This window comes from Nerophis ophidion, linkage group LG02 (genome assembly GCF_033978795.1).
Source record: "Nerophis ophidion isolate RoL-2023_Sa linkage group LG02, RoL_Noph_v1.0, whole genome shotgun sequence".
Taxonomy (NCBI): domain Eukaryota; kingdom Metazoa; phylum Chordata; class Actinopteri; order Syngnathiformes; family Syngnathidae; genus Nerophis; species Nerophis ophidion.
Window position 1 is genome coordinate 76,918,730 of NC_084612.1, and position 20,371 is coordinate 76,939,100.

The following is a 20,371-nucleotide window of genomic DNA, read 5'->3' on the forward strand; positions in this document are numbered from 1 at the left end:
TAGATCCACTATGGACTGGACTCTCACACTATTATGTTAGATCCACTATGGACTGGACTCTCACACTATTATGTTAGATCCACTATGGACTGGACTCTCACACTATTATGTTAGATCCACTCGACATCGGTTACCACATTTGCGGTCCTCTCCAAGGTTTTCTCATTGTCATTCTCATCGACGTCCCACTGGGTTGTATATGGTAGGGTCCCGAAAGAGTTAGTGCTGCAAGGGGTTCTGGGTATTTGTTGTGATGTGTGTATGTCTGGGGTCTGGTGTATATATATATGTGTGTGTGTGTGTGTGTGTGTGTCTGTGTATATATATATTTATATATGTGTGTTTGTATATGTGTCATTCTGTCATGCGTGTAATTAAACATTGCATGCTGGGAAAAGAAGACACATTTGAAGATGTAAACATGTTGAGCTGTCAATAAGTACTTTTGGAATCCCTCAAGTGTCATGGTGATGTTATTAAAGTGTCATGGTGGTGTTATTAAAGTGTCATGGTGGTGTTATTAAAGCCTCATTGTTGTCCCTCCTCAGTCCCTTCGAGGTGGTCGTGGGTCCGGAGGCGGGTTCTCAGCAGATCAGGGCCTGGGGTCCGGGTCTAGAAGGAGGGGTCGTGAGTAAACCCGCCATCTTCGTGGTGGAGTCCGTCGGCAGCGACGTGGGCGTTCTCGGTGAGTGAGTCTGCGGTGACGTCATCGTCCTCCCGCCCGCCGGCTCGCCTCAACCGCCGTGTCCTCAGGTTTCGCCATCGAGGGTCCGTCGCAGGCCAAGATCGAGTGCGAGGACCAGAACGATGGCTCGTGTGACGTCCAGTACTGGCCCACGGAGCCCGGAGAGTACGCCGTCCATGTCACCTGCGACGACGAGGACATCGAACACAGTCCCTTCATGGCCTACATCCTGCCTGACCGCCACAACAATGACCCCAGCAAGGTGAGTGAGGGCTGGCCCCGCCCCCCCACAAGCTCCTCCCACTGACAACTGAACTCAGTACGTCCCTCCACAGGTCCATGCCTTCGGACCCGGACTTGAGAAGAGCGGCTGTTTGGTCAATGAAGCCACGGAGTTCACTATCAGCGCTAAGGATGCTGGGAACGGACCTCTGAAGATTATGTCACAGGTGAGGTCTTCAGAGTTCTCAATGGGACTTCAGTTGTTCTGGGAACTTGAAAAACATCAACTCTACATGAACTGTTTTTTAAGAAATATGAACTCATATACTTAAATAATACAGTGTAAATATATATAGTACAGTGTAAATATGTATAATACAGTGTAAATATATACAATACAGTGTAAATATAAACTACCGGGGAAGAAGAGCAAGTCAAAGACAAATAAGTCATTGAAATAGTGAAGTCAATCATTTTTTCGGGGTCTTTTAATAGAAAATAAAAGGAAAATCTTTTCACACAACAAACTACAAATGTAGAAATGACACAAAAACGCACACGTCCGAGGAATTAAAACGCACATGTCCGGAACATGTACGCGGAATTAAAAACTAAAAAAAACGCATACGCGTTTTACTTTCGCATACGCAGAAGTAAAACCCACATGTACGCGAACTAAAATGCACACATACATGGAACTGAAAACACGTACGCGGACCTAAAAACACATGTACGGGGAACGAAAAACAAATTTACGTGGAACTGAAAACACAGGTACGCGGAACTAAAAACACAGGTACGCGGAACTAAAAACACAGGTACGCGGAACTAAAAACACAGGTACGCGGAACTAAAAACACAGGTACGCGGAACTAAAAACACAGGTACGCGGAACTAAAAACACAGGTACGCGGAACTAAAACGCACAAGTACGTGGAAGTAAAACCCACACGTACGCGGAAGTAAAACCCACACGTACGCGGAACAAAAATGCACACGTACGTGGAACTAAAATGCACACATACGTGGAACTAAAATGCACACATACATGGAACTAAAAACACGTACGCGGACCTAAAAACACATGTACGGGGAACAAAAAACACATTTACGTGGAACTAAAAACACAGGTACGCGGAACTAAAAACACAGGTACGCGGAACTAAAAACACAGGCACGCGGAACTAAAAACACAGGCACGCGGAACTAAAAACACAGGTACGCGGAACTAAAAACACAGGTACGCAGAACTAAAAACAGGCACGCGGAACTAAAAACACAGGTATGCGGACCTAACAACAGGCACGCGGAACTAAAAACACAGGTATGCGGACCTAAAAACACAGGTACGTGGAACTAAAAACACAGGTACGAGAAACTAAAACGCTCAAGTACGCGGAACTAAAACGCACACATATGCGGAACTAAAACGCACGTACGTGGAACTAAAAACACACGTACGCAGAACTAAAACGTACATGTACGCTGAACTAAAACGCACACGTACGCGGGACTAAAACCGCACAGGTACGCGGAACTAAAACGCACACGTACGCGGAACTAAAAACACAGGTATGGGAAACTAAAACACAGGTACGCGTAACTAAAACACAGGTACGCGTAACTAAAACGCACGTACGCGGACCTAAAACGCACGTACGCGGAACTAAAAACACAGATACGCGGAACTAAAAACACACATACGCGGAACTAAAAACACAGGTACGCGGAATTAAAAACACATTTACTCGGAACTAAAAACACAGGTACGCGGAACCAAAAACACAGGTACGCGGACCTAAGAACACAGGTACGCGGAACTAAAACGCACGTACGCGGAACTAAAACGCACATACGCGGAACTAAAACGCACTTTCGCGGAACTAAAACGCACGTACGCGGAACTAAAAACACAGGTACGCGGAACTAAAACGCACGTACGCGGAACTAAAAACACAGATACGCGGAACTAAAAACACACATACGCGGAACTAAAAACACAGGTACGCGGAATTAAAAACACATTTACTCGGAACTAAAAACACAGGTACGCGGAACTAAAAACACAGGTACGCGGACCTAAGAACACAGGTACGCGGAACTAAAACGCACGTACGCGGAACTAAAACGCACGTACGCGGAACTAAAACGCACTTTCGCGGAACTAAAACGCACGTACGCGGAACTAAAAACGCACGTACGCGGAACTAAAACGCACGTACGCGGAACTAAAAACACAGATACGCGGAACTAAAAACACACATACGCGGAACTAAAAACACAGGTACGCGGAATTAAAAACACATTTACTCGGAACTAAAAACACAGGTACGTGGAACTAAAAACACAGGTACGCGGACCTAAGAACACAGGTACGTGGAACTAAAACGCACGTACGCGGAACTAAAACGCACTTTCGCGGAACTAAAACGCACTTTCGCGGAACTAAAACGCACGTACGCGGAACTAAAAACACAGGTACGCGGAACTAAAACGCACGTACGCGGAACTAAAACGCACGTACGCGGAAGTAAAACGCACGTACGCGGAAGTAAAACGCACGTACGCGGAACTAAAACTCACGTACACAGAACTAAAACGCACGTACGCGGAACTAAAAACACAGGTACGGGGAACTAAAAACAGGTGTGCGGAACTAAAAACCTATTTGGGAGATGTTTGTGGTCCAGATGAGAAGTTAGGTGAGCCGGCAGTTGAACAGGCGTGCTGTATATACAGTAGTCACCCTTCACAGGAAGGAAATAGACAATGTGTCTCGCCTGCAGTGGCTCCTTCTGGAAACACTGCCCCCTAGCATTTTGGAAGAGAATTACAAGTTTGTCGCCGCCCACCAAGGAAGAAGTATAAATGAAAGCAGGGGGAGACGCCAGAGTCTTAACAGATGTCACTTCCACTTGCTGTCCCTAGGACGCGGAGGGCCTCCCTGTGGAGGTGAAGGTGCGCAGCAAGGGCGAGGGTCTCTACTCCTGCTCTTACACGCCCACCTCGGCACTCAAGCACACGCTGGCCGTGGCCTGGGGAGGAATCAGCATCCCCAACAGCCCCTTCAGGGTAAGCACGGCCTCAGCGGGACGCCACGGGGATGGTGATGATGATGATGGTGATGGTGATGGTGATGATGATGATGATGATGGTGATGGTGATGGTGATGATGATGATGATGATGGTGAGCGCCTCGTTGCTCCGCAGCCTCAAAGCACCCAGGCTGTGGGGCCGCAGGAAACCATCAAGAGCGGCAAAGCTAAGAAAGCTCTCATTATCATTTATACCAGTGAGGAGAGGCGCAGCTGTTAGTGGCCATCTTGTTATCTTTATCTCGTTATCTTTATCTCATTATCTTTATCTCATTATCTTTATCTATCAATCAGATTGAAAACCATCACTATTCGTATTTAGTTAGCTTGCCTTGATCATCTGTTATTTGCATTCAATACTCTGAATTTATACCAACAAATATTCTTGTTGCATTCTATATTCACTCTGAGTTAATACCAACATATATTTTGTTGCTTTTGTGTTGCATTCTATACTCACTCTGAATTTATACCAACAAATATTTTTGTTGCATTCTATACTCACTCTGAGTTTATACCAACAAATATTTTTGTTGCATTCTATATTCACTCTGAGTTAATGCCAACATATATTTTGTTGCTTTTGTGTTGCATTCTATACTCACTCTCAGTTTATACCAACAAATATTTTTGTTGCTTTTGTGTTGCATTCTATACTCACTCTGAGTTTATACCCAAAAATATTTTTGTTGCATTCTATACTCTGAGTTTATACCAACAAATATTTCTGTTGCTTTTGTATTGCATTCTATACTCACTCTGAGTTTATACCAACAGATACTTTTGTTGCTTTTGTGTTGCATTCTATACTCTGAATTTATACCAACAAATATTTTTGTTGCATTCTATACTCACTCTGAGTTCGTACCAACAAATAATTTTGTTATTTTTGTGTTGCATTCTATACTCACTCTGAGTTTATACCAACAAATATTTTTGTTGCTTTTGTGTTGCATTCTATACTCACTCTGAGTTTATACCAACAAATACTTTTGTTGCTTTTGTGTTGCATTCTACACTCACTCTGAGTTCATACCAAAAAATACTTTGTTGCTTTTGTGTTGCATTCTATACTCACTGAGTTTATACCAACAAATATTTTTGTTGCATTCTATATTCACTCTGTTTATACCAACAAATATTTTTGTTACACTCACTCTGAGTTTATACCAACAAATACTTTTGTTGCTTTTGTGTTGCATTCTATAAGTTTATACCAACAAATATTTTTGTTGCATTCTATACTCTGAGTTTATACCAACAAATACTTTTGTTTCTTTTGTGTTGCATTCTATACTCACTCTGAGTTTATACCAACAAATATTTTTGTTACACTCACTTTGAGTTTATACCAACAAATACTTTTGTTGCTTTTGTGTTGCATTCTATACTCACTCTGAATTTATACCAACAAATATTTTTGTTGCATTCTATACTCACTGAGTTTATACCAACAAATATTTTTGTTACACTCACTCTGAGTTTATACCAACAAATACTTTTGTTGTTTTTTTGTTGCATTCTATATTCACTCTGAGTTAATACCAACATATATTTTGTTGCTTTTGTGTTGCATTCTATACTCACTCTCAGTTTATACCAACAAATATTTTTGTTGCTTTTGTGTTGCATTCTATACGCACTCTGTTCCTTTTGTGTTACATTTTCATTTTTTTTGGACTGAACTCCATCAAAACTTTTAAACACAATGACACAGAAGTTAAGATAGTTAGCATACTTGTCCCCCGTACACGAACCCTCTTAAACCAATCAATGCCACTCACCTGTCGTTACAGGTGACTAGATAGGCAGCTACAGTAGAATAGGAACTAAAGATGAATAGAGAGAAACTAAATGGAGAGTAGATTATGAAGAGCAATTATTGCCGAATTGACCCCAAAGACCTTCAAGTACCTGCTCAGTGGTTAGAGTGTCCGTCCCTAACATAACAGAAAATGACAAAACGGTCCGGGGCACAGATCATGACATGCCCAAGTTGAGCAGAGGCGACACATCCTCAGTGTGACCCAAATGTAGAAGCAGACCGAGGACGGCTTCTCGTAAAGACGCAGATAACCTCGTCCACGCCTTAAGTGTGCGAGCAAATCATTAACCGAGCAGGAAGAGGAAGCGAAGACGCCTCAATGAGACCAGAAGGACGTCTTTGCGTGCAACACTTTTGTCGGCCCTCAAGTTGTCCCTCGGCTCCGCCATGCAGAAGTTCAGAAAAGCTCTGAGCCGGAGCAAGAAAGCAGACGCCGTCGCCAGGGTGAGTTGAGGAAGATTACACCTTTTTTTTTTTTACACCAGCTTGTTACCAGCGATAAGCCCGACATGTCGTCATGACAACAAGACAAGGTGCAGCTTCTCTACCGCTTTTTTTTCCGGGCCCGGAGAAGCCAGCAGCGTTTCTGGATGTTGTTGATAGATGGCTTTCGATTTGCATAGTAGAACTTTAAAGGGGAACATTATCACAATTTCAAAAGGGTTAAAAACAATAAAAATCAGTTCCCAGTGGCTTGTTGTATTTTTTGAAGTTTTTTTTCAAAATTTTACCGGTCTCCGAATATCCCTAAAAAAAGCTTTAAAGTGCTTGATTTTCGCTATTCGCGATGCCACTATCCATTTCCCTGTGACGTCACACAGTGCTGCCAATGTAAACAAACAATGGCGAATAGCACAGCAAGATATAGCGACATTAGCTCGAATTCTGACTCGGATTTCAGCGACTTAAGCGATTCAACAGATTACGCATGTATTGAAACGGATGGTTGGAGTATGAAAGTATTGAAGAAGAAACTGAAGCTATTGAGCGAATAGCTATTGATGCTATTCATAGCCATAGCATGGCCAAATAGCTGCGTTAGCATCGCCGGTAAAATGTGCGGACCAAACGATCAGGACTTTCGCATCTTTTGACACTGGAGCAACTTAAATCCGTCGATTGGTAAGTGTTTGTTTCGCATTAAATGTGGGTGGAAGGAAACGTAATATAGTTGCAAATGCATCTACAGGTTATCCATACATCTCTGTGCCATGTCTGCTTTAGCACCGCCGGAAAATAGCATGTTAGCATCGATTAGCGGAGCATGTTAGCATCGATTAGCTGGCAGTCAACATCAACAAAACTCACCTTTGTGATTACTGTGACTTTATCGTTGCAAATGCATCTGCAGGTTATCGATACATCTCTGTGCCATGTCTGCTTTAGCACCGCCGGTACATAGCATGTTAGCGTCGATTAGCGTAGCATGATAGCATCGATTAGCTGGCAATCACGCCGCGACCAAATATGTCTGATTAGCTGGCAGTCAACATCGACAAAACTTACCTTTGTGATTTATGTGAGTTTATCGTTGCAAATGCATCTGCAGGTTATCCATACATCTCTGTGCCATGTCTGTCTTAGCATCGCGGGTCAAATGTGGAGACACTCTGGTACATTCAATGGGGGTCTGGCGGCAGACACTTTGGTATCTTGGGGCCAGTGGTGCAACTTGAATCCCTCCCTGTTAGTGTTGTTACACCCTCCGACAACACACCGACGAGGCATGATGTCTCCAAGGTTCCAAAAAATAGTCGAAAAAACGGAAAATAACAGAGCTGAGACCCGGTGTTTGTAATGTGTTGAAAATGAAAATGGTGGGTGTGTTACCTCGGCGACGTCACATGCTGACGTCATCGCCTCCAGAGCGATAAACAGAAAGGCGTTTAATTCGCCAAAATTCACCCATTTAGAGTTCGGAAATCGGTTAAAAAGTATATATATGGTCTTTTTTCTGCACCATCAAGGTATATATTGACGCTTACATAGGTCTGCTGATAATGTTCCCCTTTAACTTGCACTTACAGATTTTCCTGCGTGCATGTGGTGATATCCTTTAGAGATTGATGTCGGTTTTTGATAGTGTCTGAGGGATGGAAGGTCACAGTCATTCCATGTTGGTTTCCGGCCATGCTGCTTACGTGGAGAGATTTCTCCAGATTCTCTGAACCTTTTGATGATATTATGGAGCGTAGATGTTGAAATCCCTAAATTTCTTGCAATTGCACTTTGAGAAAGATTGTTCTTAAACTGTTTGACTATTTGCTCACGCAGTTGTGGACAAAGGGGTGTACCTCGCCCCATCCTTTCTTGTGAAAGACTGAGCATTTTTGGGAAGCTGTTTTTATACCCAATCATGGTACCCACCTGTTCCCAATTAGCCTGCACACCTGTGGGATGTTCCATATAAGTGTTTGATGAGCATTCCTCAACTTTATCAGTATTTATTGCCACCTTTCCCAACTGCTTTGTCACATGTTGCTGGCATCAAATTCTAAAGTTAATGATTATTTGCACACATTTGAACATCATGTTGTCTTTGTAGCATATTCAACTGAATATGGGTTGAAAAGGATTTGCAAATCATTGTATTCTGTTTATATTTACATCTAACACAATTTCCCAACTCATATGGAAACGGGGTTTGTAACTTTTTGTCTGCTCCACCGGTGGTTCCCCAACTTTTTTGTCCCCAAGTACCACCTCAGAAAACACCTGCTCACCAAGTACCACCATAATGGGCGTCAATTGCAGCAGCGTAGTAGGCCTAAGAATTCATAAAAAAACAAGGTAGACGTTTTATTTAACAGTATATTTAATATTTTTGGCCACTAACATTATTACACTGTTCGAACAGTAACACTGTGAGTATTTAAGTGACTCTTTGATGGAGCCCACTGCATCTTGCTGATTGTAGTTTGCATGTTGGGTGTAAGTCTAGCACCTTTTTGATTTAATTTTGAATATCCATTTGTTCATTTTCTTATTTTGTGAGAGTGAAGATATTTTTTTCTTTCTGGGCTTGATATTTAAAATAATTGATGAAAGACACGAGCTTATGTGTCAGCTTGGCACCGGTTAAAACATTTCAACTTTTTATGTGATTAGATTGTGACTCTAATGGCTGTGAAGATTTATTTTGTTAATTAAATACTGAATTTGACGTAATTTTATTTTGACGTAATATTTCTTTTTGTTTTGTAATTACATTGTGAGTTTAATTTATGTGTATGTATATATATATATATATATACATATATATAATATATGGCTGTGAAGATTTATTTTGTTAAGTACTGAATTTGACTAAGTTTATTTTGAAATCTATACGGCAAATAATTATTTTGCGTGTGTGTGATTACATTATGACTTTAATGGCTTCGAAGATTTACTTTGTTAATTAATGAATTTGACAAGTTTATTTTGAAAGCCATACTACAAAAAAAACATTTCACCTTTTTTTGTGATTACATTGACTCTAATGGCTGTGAAGATTTATTTTGTATAAAGTAACTTAATCAACTGTACTGATTTTGACCTAATTTTATTTTGAAAGCCATAGTACAAATAAAGCATTTCAACTTTGTTTTTGTGATTACTTTGTGACTTTAATAGTTGTAAATGATTTATTTTGTTAATTGTTAGCAAAAGTAACTCCTAATCAACTGTACTGACTTTGACGTAAGTTTATTTTGAAAGCCATTTTTGAAACATTTCAACTTTTTTTGTGATGACTACTTTTTGACTTAATAGTTGTGAAGATTTATTTAGGTAATTACTGAATTTGACATAAGTTTATTTTGAAAGCCATTTTTGAAACATTTCAACTTTTTTTTGGTGACTACTTTTTGACTAATAGTTGTGAAGATTTATTTTGGTAAAAACTGAATTTGACGTACGTTTATTTTGAAAGCCATACTACAAATAAAACATTTCAACTTTTTTTGTAACTACATTATGACTCTAATGGCTGTGAATATTTATTTTGTTAATTAAGTACTGAATTTGATGCAAGTTTATTTTGAAATCCATTAGTATAATACAAATAATACATTTCAACTTTTTTTTGTGACTAAATTGTGAATTAAATGGTTGTGAAGATTTATTTTGTTAATGATGTACTATATTTGATGTATGTTTATTTTGAAAGCCATAGTACAATGCATTTTTTTTGTGATTACTTTGTTACTTCAATGGTTGTGAAGATTTATTTTGTTGGTCGTCATTCAGCAAAAGTAACTCCTAAAGGATTTGATGTAATTTTGTTTTGAAAGCCATTGTACATTTCCAAAACGTGCTTCCAAATAAAATCTGACATTACTTAAAGTGTGTTTTGTTTTTACTTTGGTCTCGTCTCCATGTTTACATTTGAGTATTTTCACCCAGAGAACTTCAAGGTGTGTGATGTGGGGAGGGGGCACGCATGCACACGATCCAAGTGCAATGGTCAGTGTGGATTAAAGTGCTGCGCTGCTTGTGGTTGCAGGTCAACGTCGGCAAAGGCAGCCACCCCAGCCTGGTCAAGGTGTCGGGCCCCGGCGTGGAGACCACAGGCCTCAAAGCCAATGAGCCCACACACTTCACAGTGGACTGCTCCGGAGCTGGAGATGGTAACCTTGCACCTTGTCTTGTTTTATATGCTTCCTTCACCATTTTAGAAGCTAAAAAGAGTCCATATATCTGGATTTAATGATTTGTATCGGCTGTTTTTGCCTAATGCCTTGTACTCTGTCATGTGACTTCTTCTCGCAATTGAAAACCAGTGGTGGTCGACCAGGCCAAGATGGCCGTTGTACACCACTATCAATCAATCAATCAATTAATGTTTACCTATGTAGCCCTAAATCACGAGTGTCTCAAAGGGCTGCACAAGCCAAAACGACATCCTGGGGTCAGATCCCACATCAGGGCAAGGAAAAACTCAACCCAATGGGATGACAATGAGAAACCTTGGAGGGGACTGCAGATGTGCGACCGGTGCAATGGACATTGAGTGGATCGAGTTAATAGTGTGAGAGTCCAGTCCATAGTGGATCTGACATAATAGTGAGAGCCCAGTCCATAGTGGATCTAACATAATAGTGAGAGTCCAGTCCATAGTGGATCTAACATAATAGTGAGAGTCCAGTCCATAGTGGATCTAACATTATAATGAGAGTCCAGTCCATAGTAGATCTAACACAATAGTGTGAGTCCAGTCCATAGTGGATCTAACATAATAATGAGAGTCCAGTCCATAGTAGATCTAACACAATAATGTGAGTCCAGTCCATAGTGGATCTAACATAATAGTGTGAGAGTCCAGTCCATAGTGGATCTAACACAATAGTGAGAGTCCAGTCCATAGTGGATCCAACATAATAGTGAGAGTCCAGTCCATAGTGGATCTGACATAATAGTGAGAGTCCAGTCCATAGTGGATCCAACATAATAGTGTGAGAGTCCATAGTGGATCTAACATAATAGTGTGAGTCCAGTCCATAGTGGATCTAACATAATAGTGAGAGTCCAGTCCATAGTGGATCTAACATAATAGTGTGAGAGTCCATAGTGGATCTAACATAATAGTGAGAGTCCAGTCCAGTGGATCTAACATAATAGTTCTAACATTTGGTGCAGTCCCGAGACTACAAGTGAAATCCCCCAAAAATAAATAAAGACATATTTACATGAAAATCCAACAACCTCTAATGATTTTCTAATGAAATGAAGTCCCACCTCCAGGTTGTAGAGGACAGGAAAATGTGAAAGTTGTTCTGGTGCTCAGGTGACGTCAGCGTGGGCATCAAGTGTGACGCCAACATGGTGGGCGACAGAGAGGCGGATGTGGACTTTGACATCATTCCCAACGCCAACGACACCTTCACTGTCAAGTACATCCCACCTGCTGCCGGGAAACTCACCATTAAAGTCCTCTTCACCGACAAGGTTCTGGCAACACACTTCTACACCGCACCATAGTCTACACCACCATAGTCTACACGTCCATAGTCTACACGTCCATAGTCTACACTTCCATAGTCTACACCACCATAGTCTACACTTCCATAGTCTACACTTCCATAGTCTACACCGCACCATAGTCTACACGTCCATAGTCTACACTTCCATAGTCTACACCGCCATAGTCTACACGTCCATAGTCTACACTTCCATAGTCTACACTTCCATAGTCTACACCGCCATAGTCTACACTTCCATAGTCTACACTTCCATAGTCTACACCGCCATAGTCTACACGTCCATAGTCTACACGTCCATAGTCTACACGTCCATAGTCTACACTTCCATGGTCTACACTTCCATGGTCTACACGTCCATGGTCTACACTTCCATAGTCTACACTTCCATAGTCTACACTTCCATAGTCTACACCGCCATAGTCTACACCTCCATAGTCTACACGTCCATAGTCTACACTTCCATAGTCTACACTTCCATAGTCTACACGTCCATAGTCTACACGTCCATAGTCTACACTTCCATAGTCTACACGTCCATAGTCTACACTTCCATAGTCTACACTTCCATAGTCTACACTTCCATAGTCTACACGTCCATAGTCTACACGTCCATAGTCTACACGTCCATAGTCTACACGTCCATAGTCTACACTTCCATAGTCTACACTTCCATAGTCTACACCGCCGTAGTCTACACCGCCGTAGTCTACACTTCCATAGTCTACACCGCCATAGTCTACACCGCCGTAGTCTACACTTCCATAGTCTACACGTCCATAGTCTACACTTCCATAGTCTACACTTCCATAGTCTACACTTCCATAGTCTACACCGCCATAGTCTACACCGCCGTAGTCTACACTTCCATAGTCTACACGTCCATAGTCTACACTTCCATAGTCTACACGTCCATAGTCTACACGTCCATAGTCTACACTTCCATAGTCTACACGTCCATAGTCTACACTTCCATAGTCTACACTTCCATAGTCTACACGTCCATAGTCTACACCGCCATAGTCTACACTTCCATAGTCTACACTTCCATAGTCTACACCGCCATAGTCTACACTTCCATAGTCTACACTTCCATAGTCTACACGGCCATAGTCTACACGTCCATAGTCTACACGTCCATAGTCTACACTTCCATAGTCTACACTTCCATAGTCTACACCGCCATAGTCTACACTTCCATAGTCCACACTTCCATAGTCTACACTTCCATAGTCTACACCGCCATAGTCTACACTTCCATAGTCTACACGTCCATAGTCTACACTTCCATAGTCTACACGTCCATAATCTACACTTCCATAGTCTACACTTCCATAGTCTACACTTCCATAGTCTACACCGCCATAGTCTACACCGCCATAGTCTACACCGCCATAGTCTACACTTCCATAGTCTACACGTCCATAGTCTACACGTCCATAGTCTACACGTCCATAGTCTACACGTCCATAGTCTACACGTCCATAGTCTACACCTCCATAGTCTACACGTCCATAGTCTACACGTCCATAGTCTACACGTCCATAGTCTACACTTCCATAGTCTACACGTCCATAGTCTACACGTCCATAGTCTACACGTCCATAGTCTACACGTCCATAGTCTACACGTCCATAGTCTACACTTCCATAGTCCACACTTCCATAGTCCACACCTCCATAGTCTACACTTCCATAGTCTACACTTCCATAGTCCACACTTCCATAGTCCACACTTCCATAGTCTACACGTCCATAGTCCACACTTCCATAGTCCACACTTCCATAGTCCACACTTCCATAGTCTACACTTCCATAGTCTACACTTCCATAGTCCACACCTCCATAGTCTACACTTCCATAGTCTACACTTCCATAGTCCACACTTCCATAGTCCACACTTCCATAGTCTACACGTCCATAGTCTACACTTCCATAGTCCACACTTCCATAGTCCACACTTCCATAGTCTACACGTCCATAGTCTACACGTCCATAGTCTACACTTCCATAGTCTACACGTCCATAGTCTACACGTCCATAGTCTACACGTCCATAGTCTACACTTCCATAGTCCACACGTCCATAGTCTACACGTCCATAGTCTACACGTCCATAGTCTACACGTCCATAGTCTACAAGTCCATAGTCTACACTTCCATAGTCCACACTTCCATAGTCCACACTTCCATAGTCCACACTTCCATAGTCCACACTTCCATAGTCTACACGTCCATAGTCTATACGTCCATAGTCTACAGGTCCATAGTCTACACTTCCATAGTCCACACTTCCATAGTCCACACTTCCATAGTCCACACTTCCATAGTCTACACTTCCATAGTCCACACTTCCATAGTCCACACTTCCATAGTCCACACTTCCATAGTCTACACCTCCATAGTCCACACTTCCATAGTCCACACTTCCATAGTCCACACTTCCATAGTCTACACTTCCATAGTCCACACTTCCATAGTCCACACTTCCATAGTCCACACCTCCATAATCTACACTTCCATAGTCTACACTTCCATAGTCCACACTTCCATAGTCCACACTTCCATAGTCTACACTTCCATAGTCCACACTTCCATAGTCCACACTTCCATAGTCCACACCTCCATAATCTACACTTCCATAGTCTACACTTCCATAGTCCACACTTCCATAGTCCACACTTCCATAGTCCACACTTCCATAGTCTACACTTCCATAGTCTACACTTCCATAGTCTACACCTCCATAGTCTACACCACCATAGTCCACACGTCCATAGTCCACACGTCCATAGTCTACACGTCCATAGTCCACACTTCCATAGTCCACACCTCCATAATCTACACTTCCATAGTCTACACTTCCATAGTCTACACGTCCATAGTCTACACGTCCATAGTCTACACGTCCATAGTCTACACTTCCATAGTCCACACGTCCATAGTCTACACGTCCATAGTCTACACGTCCATAGTCTACACGTCCATAGTCTACACGTCCATAGTCTACAAGTCCATAGTCTACACTTCCATAGTCCACACTTCCATAGTCCACACTTCCATAGTCTACACCTCCATAGTCCACACTTCCATAGTCCACACTTCCATAGTCCACACCTCCATAATCTACACTTCCATAGTCTACACTTCCATAGTCCACACTTCCATAGTCCACACTTCCATAGTCTACACTTCCATAGTCCACACTTCCATAGTCCACACTTCCATAGTCTACACTTCCATAGTCTACACTTCCATAGTCTACACCTCCATAGTCTACACCACCATAGTCCACACGTCCATAGTCCACACGTCCATAGTCCACACGTCCATAGTCCACACTTCCATAGTCCACACCTCCATAATCTACACTTCCATAGTCTACACTTCCATAGTCCACACTTCCATAGTCCACACTTCCATAGTCTACACGTCCATAGTCTACACTTCCATAGTCCACACTTCCATAGTCCACACTTCCATAGTCTACACTTCCATAGTCTACACCTCCATAGTCTACACCACCATAGTCCACACGTCCATAGTCCACACGTCCATAGTCTACACGTCCATAGTCTACACTTCCATAGTCTACACCACCATAGTCCACACGTCCATAGTCCACACGTCCATAGTCCACACGTCCATAGTCTACACTTCCATAGTCTACACTTCCATAGTCTACACGTCCATAGTCTACACTTCCATAGTCTACACTTCCATAGTCTACACCACCATAGTCCACACGTCCATAGTCCACACGTCCATAGTCTACACGTCCATAGTCCACACGTCCATAGTCCACACGTCCATAGTCTACACGTCCATAGTCTACACGTCCATAGTCTACACTTCCATAGTCTACACCTCCATAGTCTACACGTCCATAGTCTACACGTCCATAGTCCACACTTCCATAGTCCACACGTCCATAGTCCACACGTCCATAGTCTACACGTCCATAGTCTACACGTCCATAGTCTACACTTCCATAGTCTACACCTCCATAGTCTACACTTCCATAGTCTACACTTCCATAGTCTACACTTCCATAGTCTACACTTCCATAGTCTACACGTCCATAGTCTACACGTCCATAGTCTACACCTCCATAGTCTACACTTCCATAGTCTACACTTCCATAGTCTACACTTCCATAGTCTACACGTCCATAGTCTACACGTCCATAGTCTACACGTCCATAGTCTACACTTCCATAGTCTACACCTCCATAGTCTACACGTCCATAGTCTACACGTCCATAGTCCACACTTCCATAGTCCACACGTCCATAGTCCACACGTCCATAGTCCACACGTCCATAGTCTACACGTCCATAGTCTACACGTCCATAGTCTACACTTCCATAGTCTACACCTCCATAGTCTACACTTCCATAGTCTACACTTCCATAGTCTACACTTCCATAGTCTACACGTCCATAGTCTACACCTCCATAGTCTACACCTCCATAGTCTACACTTCCATAGTCTACACTTCCATAGTCTACACTTCCATAGTCTACACTTCCATAGTCTACACTTCCATAGTCTACACCACCATAGTCCACACGTCCATAGTCCACACGTCCATAGTCTACACGTCCATAGTCTACACGTCCATCTCCAGTTTTATGCTACAGCATTATTCCAAAATGGAACAAATCCACTTTTGTGATCAAAATTCTACACACAATTCCCTATAATTAAAGGCCTACTGAAAGCCACTACTAGCGACCACGCAGTCTGATATCTTTTGCAATTTGTTCAATTAATAATGGAGACGTCAAGGAAGAAAGATGTAGGTGGGAAGCGGTGTGTTGCAGCCGCCTTTAGCAACACAAACACAGCCGGTGTTTCCTTGTTTACATTCCCGAAAGATGAAGCTTTACTATGGAACAGAGCGGTCAAGTGAACATGGTTCCCTACCACATATCAACCGGCAGGTTTCGGTGAGAAAATTGTGGTAATAAGTCAGCTCTTACCGTAGACATGAGCGGACAGCTCGGGTTGTTCCTCGTGCACCTGTCAAAGAGGCAGCTGCGGACTCTCCTGCTTACTACTTCTACCGCCCGCCCCCGAACGTGGGATGCTTCCACTGTGGAGGAGGGGGGGGGGGGGGGGAAATGTCAGCCCGGCCCGACCGGCTGCCTTCGCTTCGCCTCGAGAAACGGGGCTTCCCTCAGAGACACTGGCGGTCACCACACCCGTGGCCACACCCCTCCGACTTTCAGGTACGACCATATAATCTCACTAAAACACTTGTAACACAATAAGCAGATAAGGGATTTTCCAGGATTATCCTAGTAAATGTGTCTAATAACATCTGAATCGCTCCCACTGCCCTCGTCTTTTTTTTCTAGTCTTTCACTCTCACTTTCCTCATCCACAAATCTTTCATCCTCGCTCAAATTAATGGGGAAATCGTCGCTTTCTCGGTCCGAATCGCTCTAGCTGCTGGTGGCCATGATTGTAAACAATGTTCGGATGTGAGGAGCTCCACAACCCGTGACGTCACGCGCACATCGTCTGCTACTTCCGGTACAGGAAAGGCTTTTTTATTAGCGACCAAAAGTTGCCAACTTTATCGTGGATGTTCTCTACTAAATCCTTTCAGCAAAAATATGGCAATATCGCGAAATGATGAAGTATGACACATAGAATGGACCTGCTATCCCCGTTTAAATAAGAACATCTCATTTCAGTAGGCCTTTACTGGGGTGGCATAGCTCGGTTGGTAGAGTGGCCGTGCCAGCAACTTGAGGGTTGCAGGTTCGATCCCCGCTTCTGCCATCCTAGTCACTGCCGTTGTGTCCTTGGGCAAGACACTTTACCCACCTGCTCCCAGTGCCACCCACACTGCTTTAAAAAAAATGTAACTTAGATATTGGGTTTCACAATGTAAAGCGCTTTGAGTCACGTTGAGAAAAAGCGCTATATAAATGTAATTCACTTCACTCTGTGAATTGTTTTTATTTTGCTAATTTATATTAAAAAAAATACAAATCAGCCTTTGCTAATAACTTTGTTGATGCACCTTTGGCAGCAAATAAGTCTTTTTTCCTCTTTAAGTCTCCCTACTAACCCACCAGTGACTCCATGGAAATGCCCCCCTTCTACCTCGAAGAACTGCTCACCCCACAAATCCTCCGCAAGGCACCTCCGCTCCGGACAGGTTAACCTCCAACATGCTAGGACAAAGCTACGAAAACAATGGGAGGGCTTTGTTGCTCCGCCGCTCCCAGTCTGTGGAACGCTCCCTGACCACCTGAGGGCATCACAGACTGTGAATGCTTTTAAAAAAGGCTTTAAAAGCCTTTTTTTTTTCCTTTTTATTTAACATATGCGTGTTAGTTCTAGCTATTAGGCTGTTCTAGTTTTTATTTATTTATTTATCTTATTTTTTAATACACTGTCTTATTTTTGAATACACTGTAGCACTTGTGTGTAGAATTTTGAGGACAACATTTTTTTTTATTCCCTATGGAACAAGGCTGTAAGATAAATTGTGAAGACAGTGTGAAGACTGCACACTGACTAGTACCACCCTTCACATTGCGGCATGTTATCACTGGTCAATGCAACATTAGAGTAGTCTGTGTACAGCTTGTACAGCACTTAGCACACAGGATGATGATGTCAGCTTTTTCAAGAAGGTTCTGTGTTCATTTGTTTGCTCCACACGCTGGACGCTAACATTTATTGAAGGTTACTTTCAAGTCTCCTGTCCACTTGTGTGTTTCCACCCAGGAAGTTCCTCAGAGTCCATTTCTGGTCAAAGTGGATCCCTCCCACGACTCATCCAAGGTCAAGGCCGAGGGTCCCGGACTGACTCCCACCGGTAACACAAGCTTCTGTCCTTCCCACCTTGGGATGTTCCTCACCTCTCTCTGCTCTTTCTTCACGGCAGGCGTGGAGAGTGGAATCCCCACTCACTTCACGGTGCTCACGAAAGGAGCCGGGAAAGCGCCGCTGGACGTTTCCTTCTCGTCGCCCGTCAACGACTTCGACATCATCGACAACTACGACTACTCTCAGACCGTCAAATACACACCCCTCACCCCGGTAACACAACATGTTGATGAGACCTATTGGGAATGTTCAGTAAGGGCGGGGTCGTCATTTTGCAATGCAGTCTGCAGAAAATGACGGAAAGTGCCGCTCTATGTAGTAACTGATGCTATGGTCAAAGTTGCAATTGCCACTAAACCCGTTTTAAGATATTCAAGATAGTGCCCCGCCCTAATTTGTCACGTTTCATGTGTCAGGTGAACTGAGGAAAAGAAGAATCCCCTTCCTACTCTCGTGGTTCGCATGGCATGGGGTGAAACTAGAATGCCCGGAAACTCACCGGAAGTTGGACATTTTTAGTTGGGGCGTCCTTTTCCGGGTGTTCCTTAAAGGCAAACTCACCCTAGAGCACATTCAAGGCCACATTTATTCATGTGGCTCGCTAATATTAATGTGGCCTGTCACATATTAGTGTGCCCCCACCCCCACGCCATTTTATGTAATTTGCCATATCATTTTATTGTGGCCCATCATGTCATTTTATGTAATTTGCCATATCATTTTTCGTGTCCCATCACATCATTTTATGTAATTTGCCATGTCATTTTATTGTGGCCCACCACGTCATTTTATGTAATTTGCCATATCATTTTTCGTGGCCCACCACATCATTTTATGTAGTTTGCTATTTCATTTTTCGTGGCCCACCACATCATTTTATGTAGTTTGCTATTTCATTTTATTGTGACCCACCACGTCATTTTATGTAGTTTGCCACTTCATTTTATTGTGGCCCACCACGTCATTTATGTAGTTTGCCATTTCATTTTATTGTGGACCACCACATCATTTTATGTAGTTTGCCATTTCATTTTTATTGTGGCCCACCACGTCATTTTATGTAGTTTGCCGTATCATTTTATCGTGGCCCACCACATACTTTTCTTGGCCCACCACATACTTTTATTGTGGACCGCCACATCATTTTAGGTGGTTTTGCCATTATTTGTTTTGGCCTTCCAAACCATTTTATTGTGGCCCACCACAAAATTTTATGGATTTTTGCCATGACATTTTATTCTGGCCCACCACATAATTTTATGTAGTTTGCCGTATCATTTTATCGTGGCCCACCACATACTTTTCTTGGCCCACCACGTACTTTTAAAGTGGACCGCCACTTCATTTTATGTGGTTTTGCCATCTTTTATTTTGGCCTTCCACGTCATTTTATCGTGGCCCACCACATAAATTTATGGATTTTTTGCCATATAATTTTTATGTGGTGGGCACATCATTCTTTGTAGTTTGACATATCATATTATCGTGGACTACCACTTCATTTAAAAGTGGCCCGCCACATCTATTCAAGTCATATTAACGTGGCCATGCACATCATATTAGTGTGCCCTCCTCCCCCATCATTTGATGTGTGTGCCATATTTTATCGTGGCCCACCATGTCATTTTTTGTAGTTTGCCATATCATTTTATTGTGGCACAACACAACGATTTATGTAGTTTGCCATATCATTTTATTGTGGTCAACCATGTAATTTTGTAGTTTTCCACCGTAT

The 20,371-nt window shown here is 42.6% G+C and overlaps 1 protein-coding gene and 1 long non-coding RNA gene across 3 annotated transcripts in view; one reads left to right on the forward strand and one right to left on the reverse strand.

The window, feature by feature from the left end:
• Positions 1–20,371, reverse strand: part of LOC133546085 (uncharacterized) — a 424,415-nt gene that overhangs the window by 335,567 nt on the left and 68,477 nt on the right. The window lies entirely within an intron of this gene.
• flnbl (filamin B, like) overlaps positions 1–20,371 on the forward strand; it is a 105,245-nt gene that overhangs the window by 38,388 nt on the left and 46,486 nt on the right. For both annotated transcript variants that reach the window (XM_061891820.1, XM_061891829.1), the window contains exons 12-19: positions 549–685; positions 754–947; positions 1,021–1,134; positions 3,836–3,979; positions 10,314–10,437; positions 11,595–11,755; positions 18,535–18,625; positions 18,695–18,849. In XM_061891820.1, the coding sequence (XP_061747804.1) occupies positions 549–685; positions 754–947; positions 1,021–1,134; positions 3,836–3,979; positions 10,314–10,437; positions 11,595–11,755; positions 18,535–18,625; positions 18,695–18,849 (1,120 nt within the window). The remainder of the gene's footprint in view (positions 1–548; positions 686–753; positions 948–1,020; positions 1,135–3,835; positions 3,980–10,313; positions 10,438–11,594; positions 11,756–18,534; positions 18,626–18,694; positions 18,850–20,371) is intronic.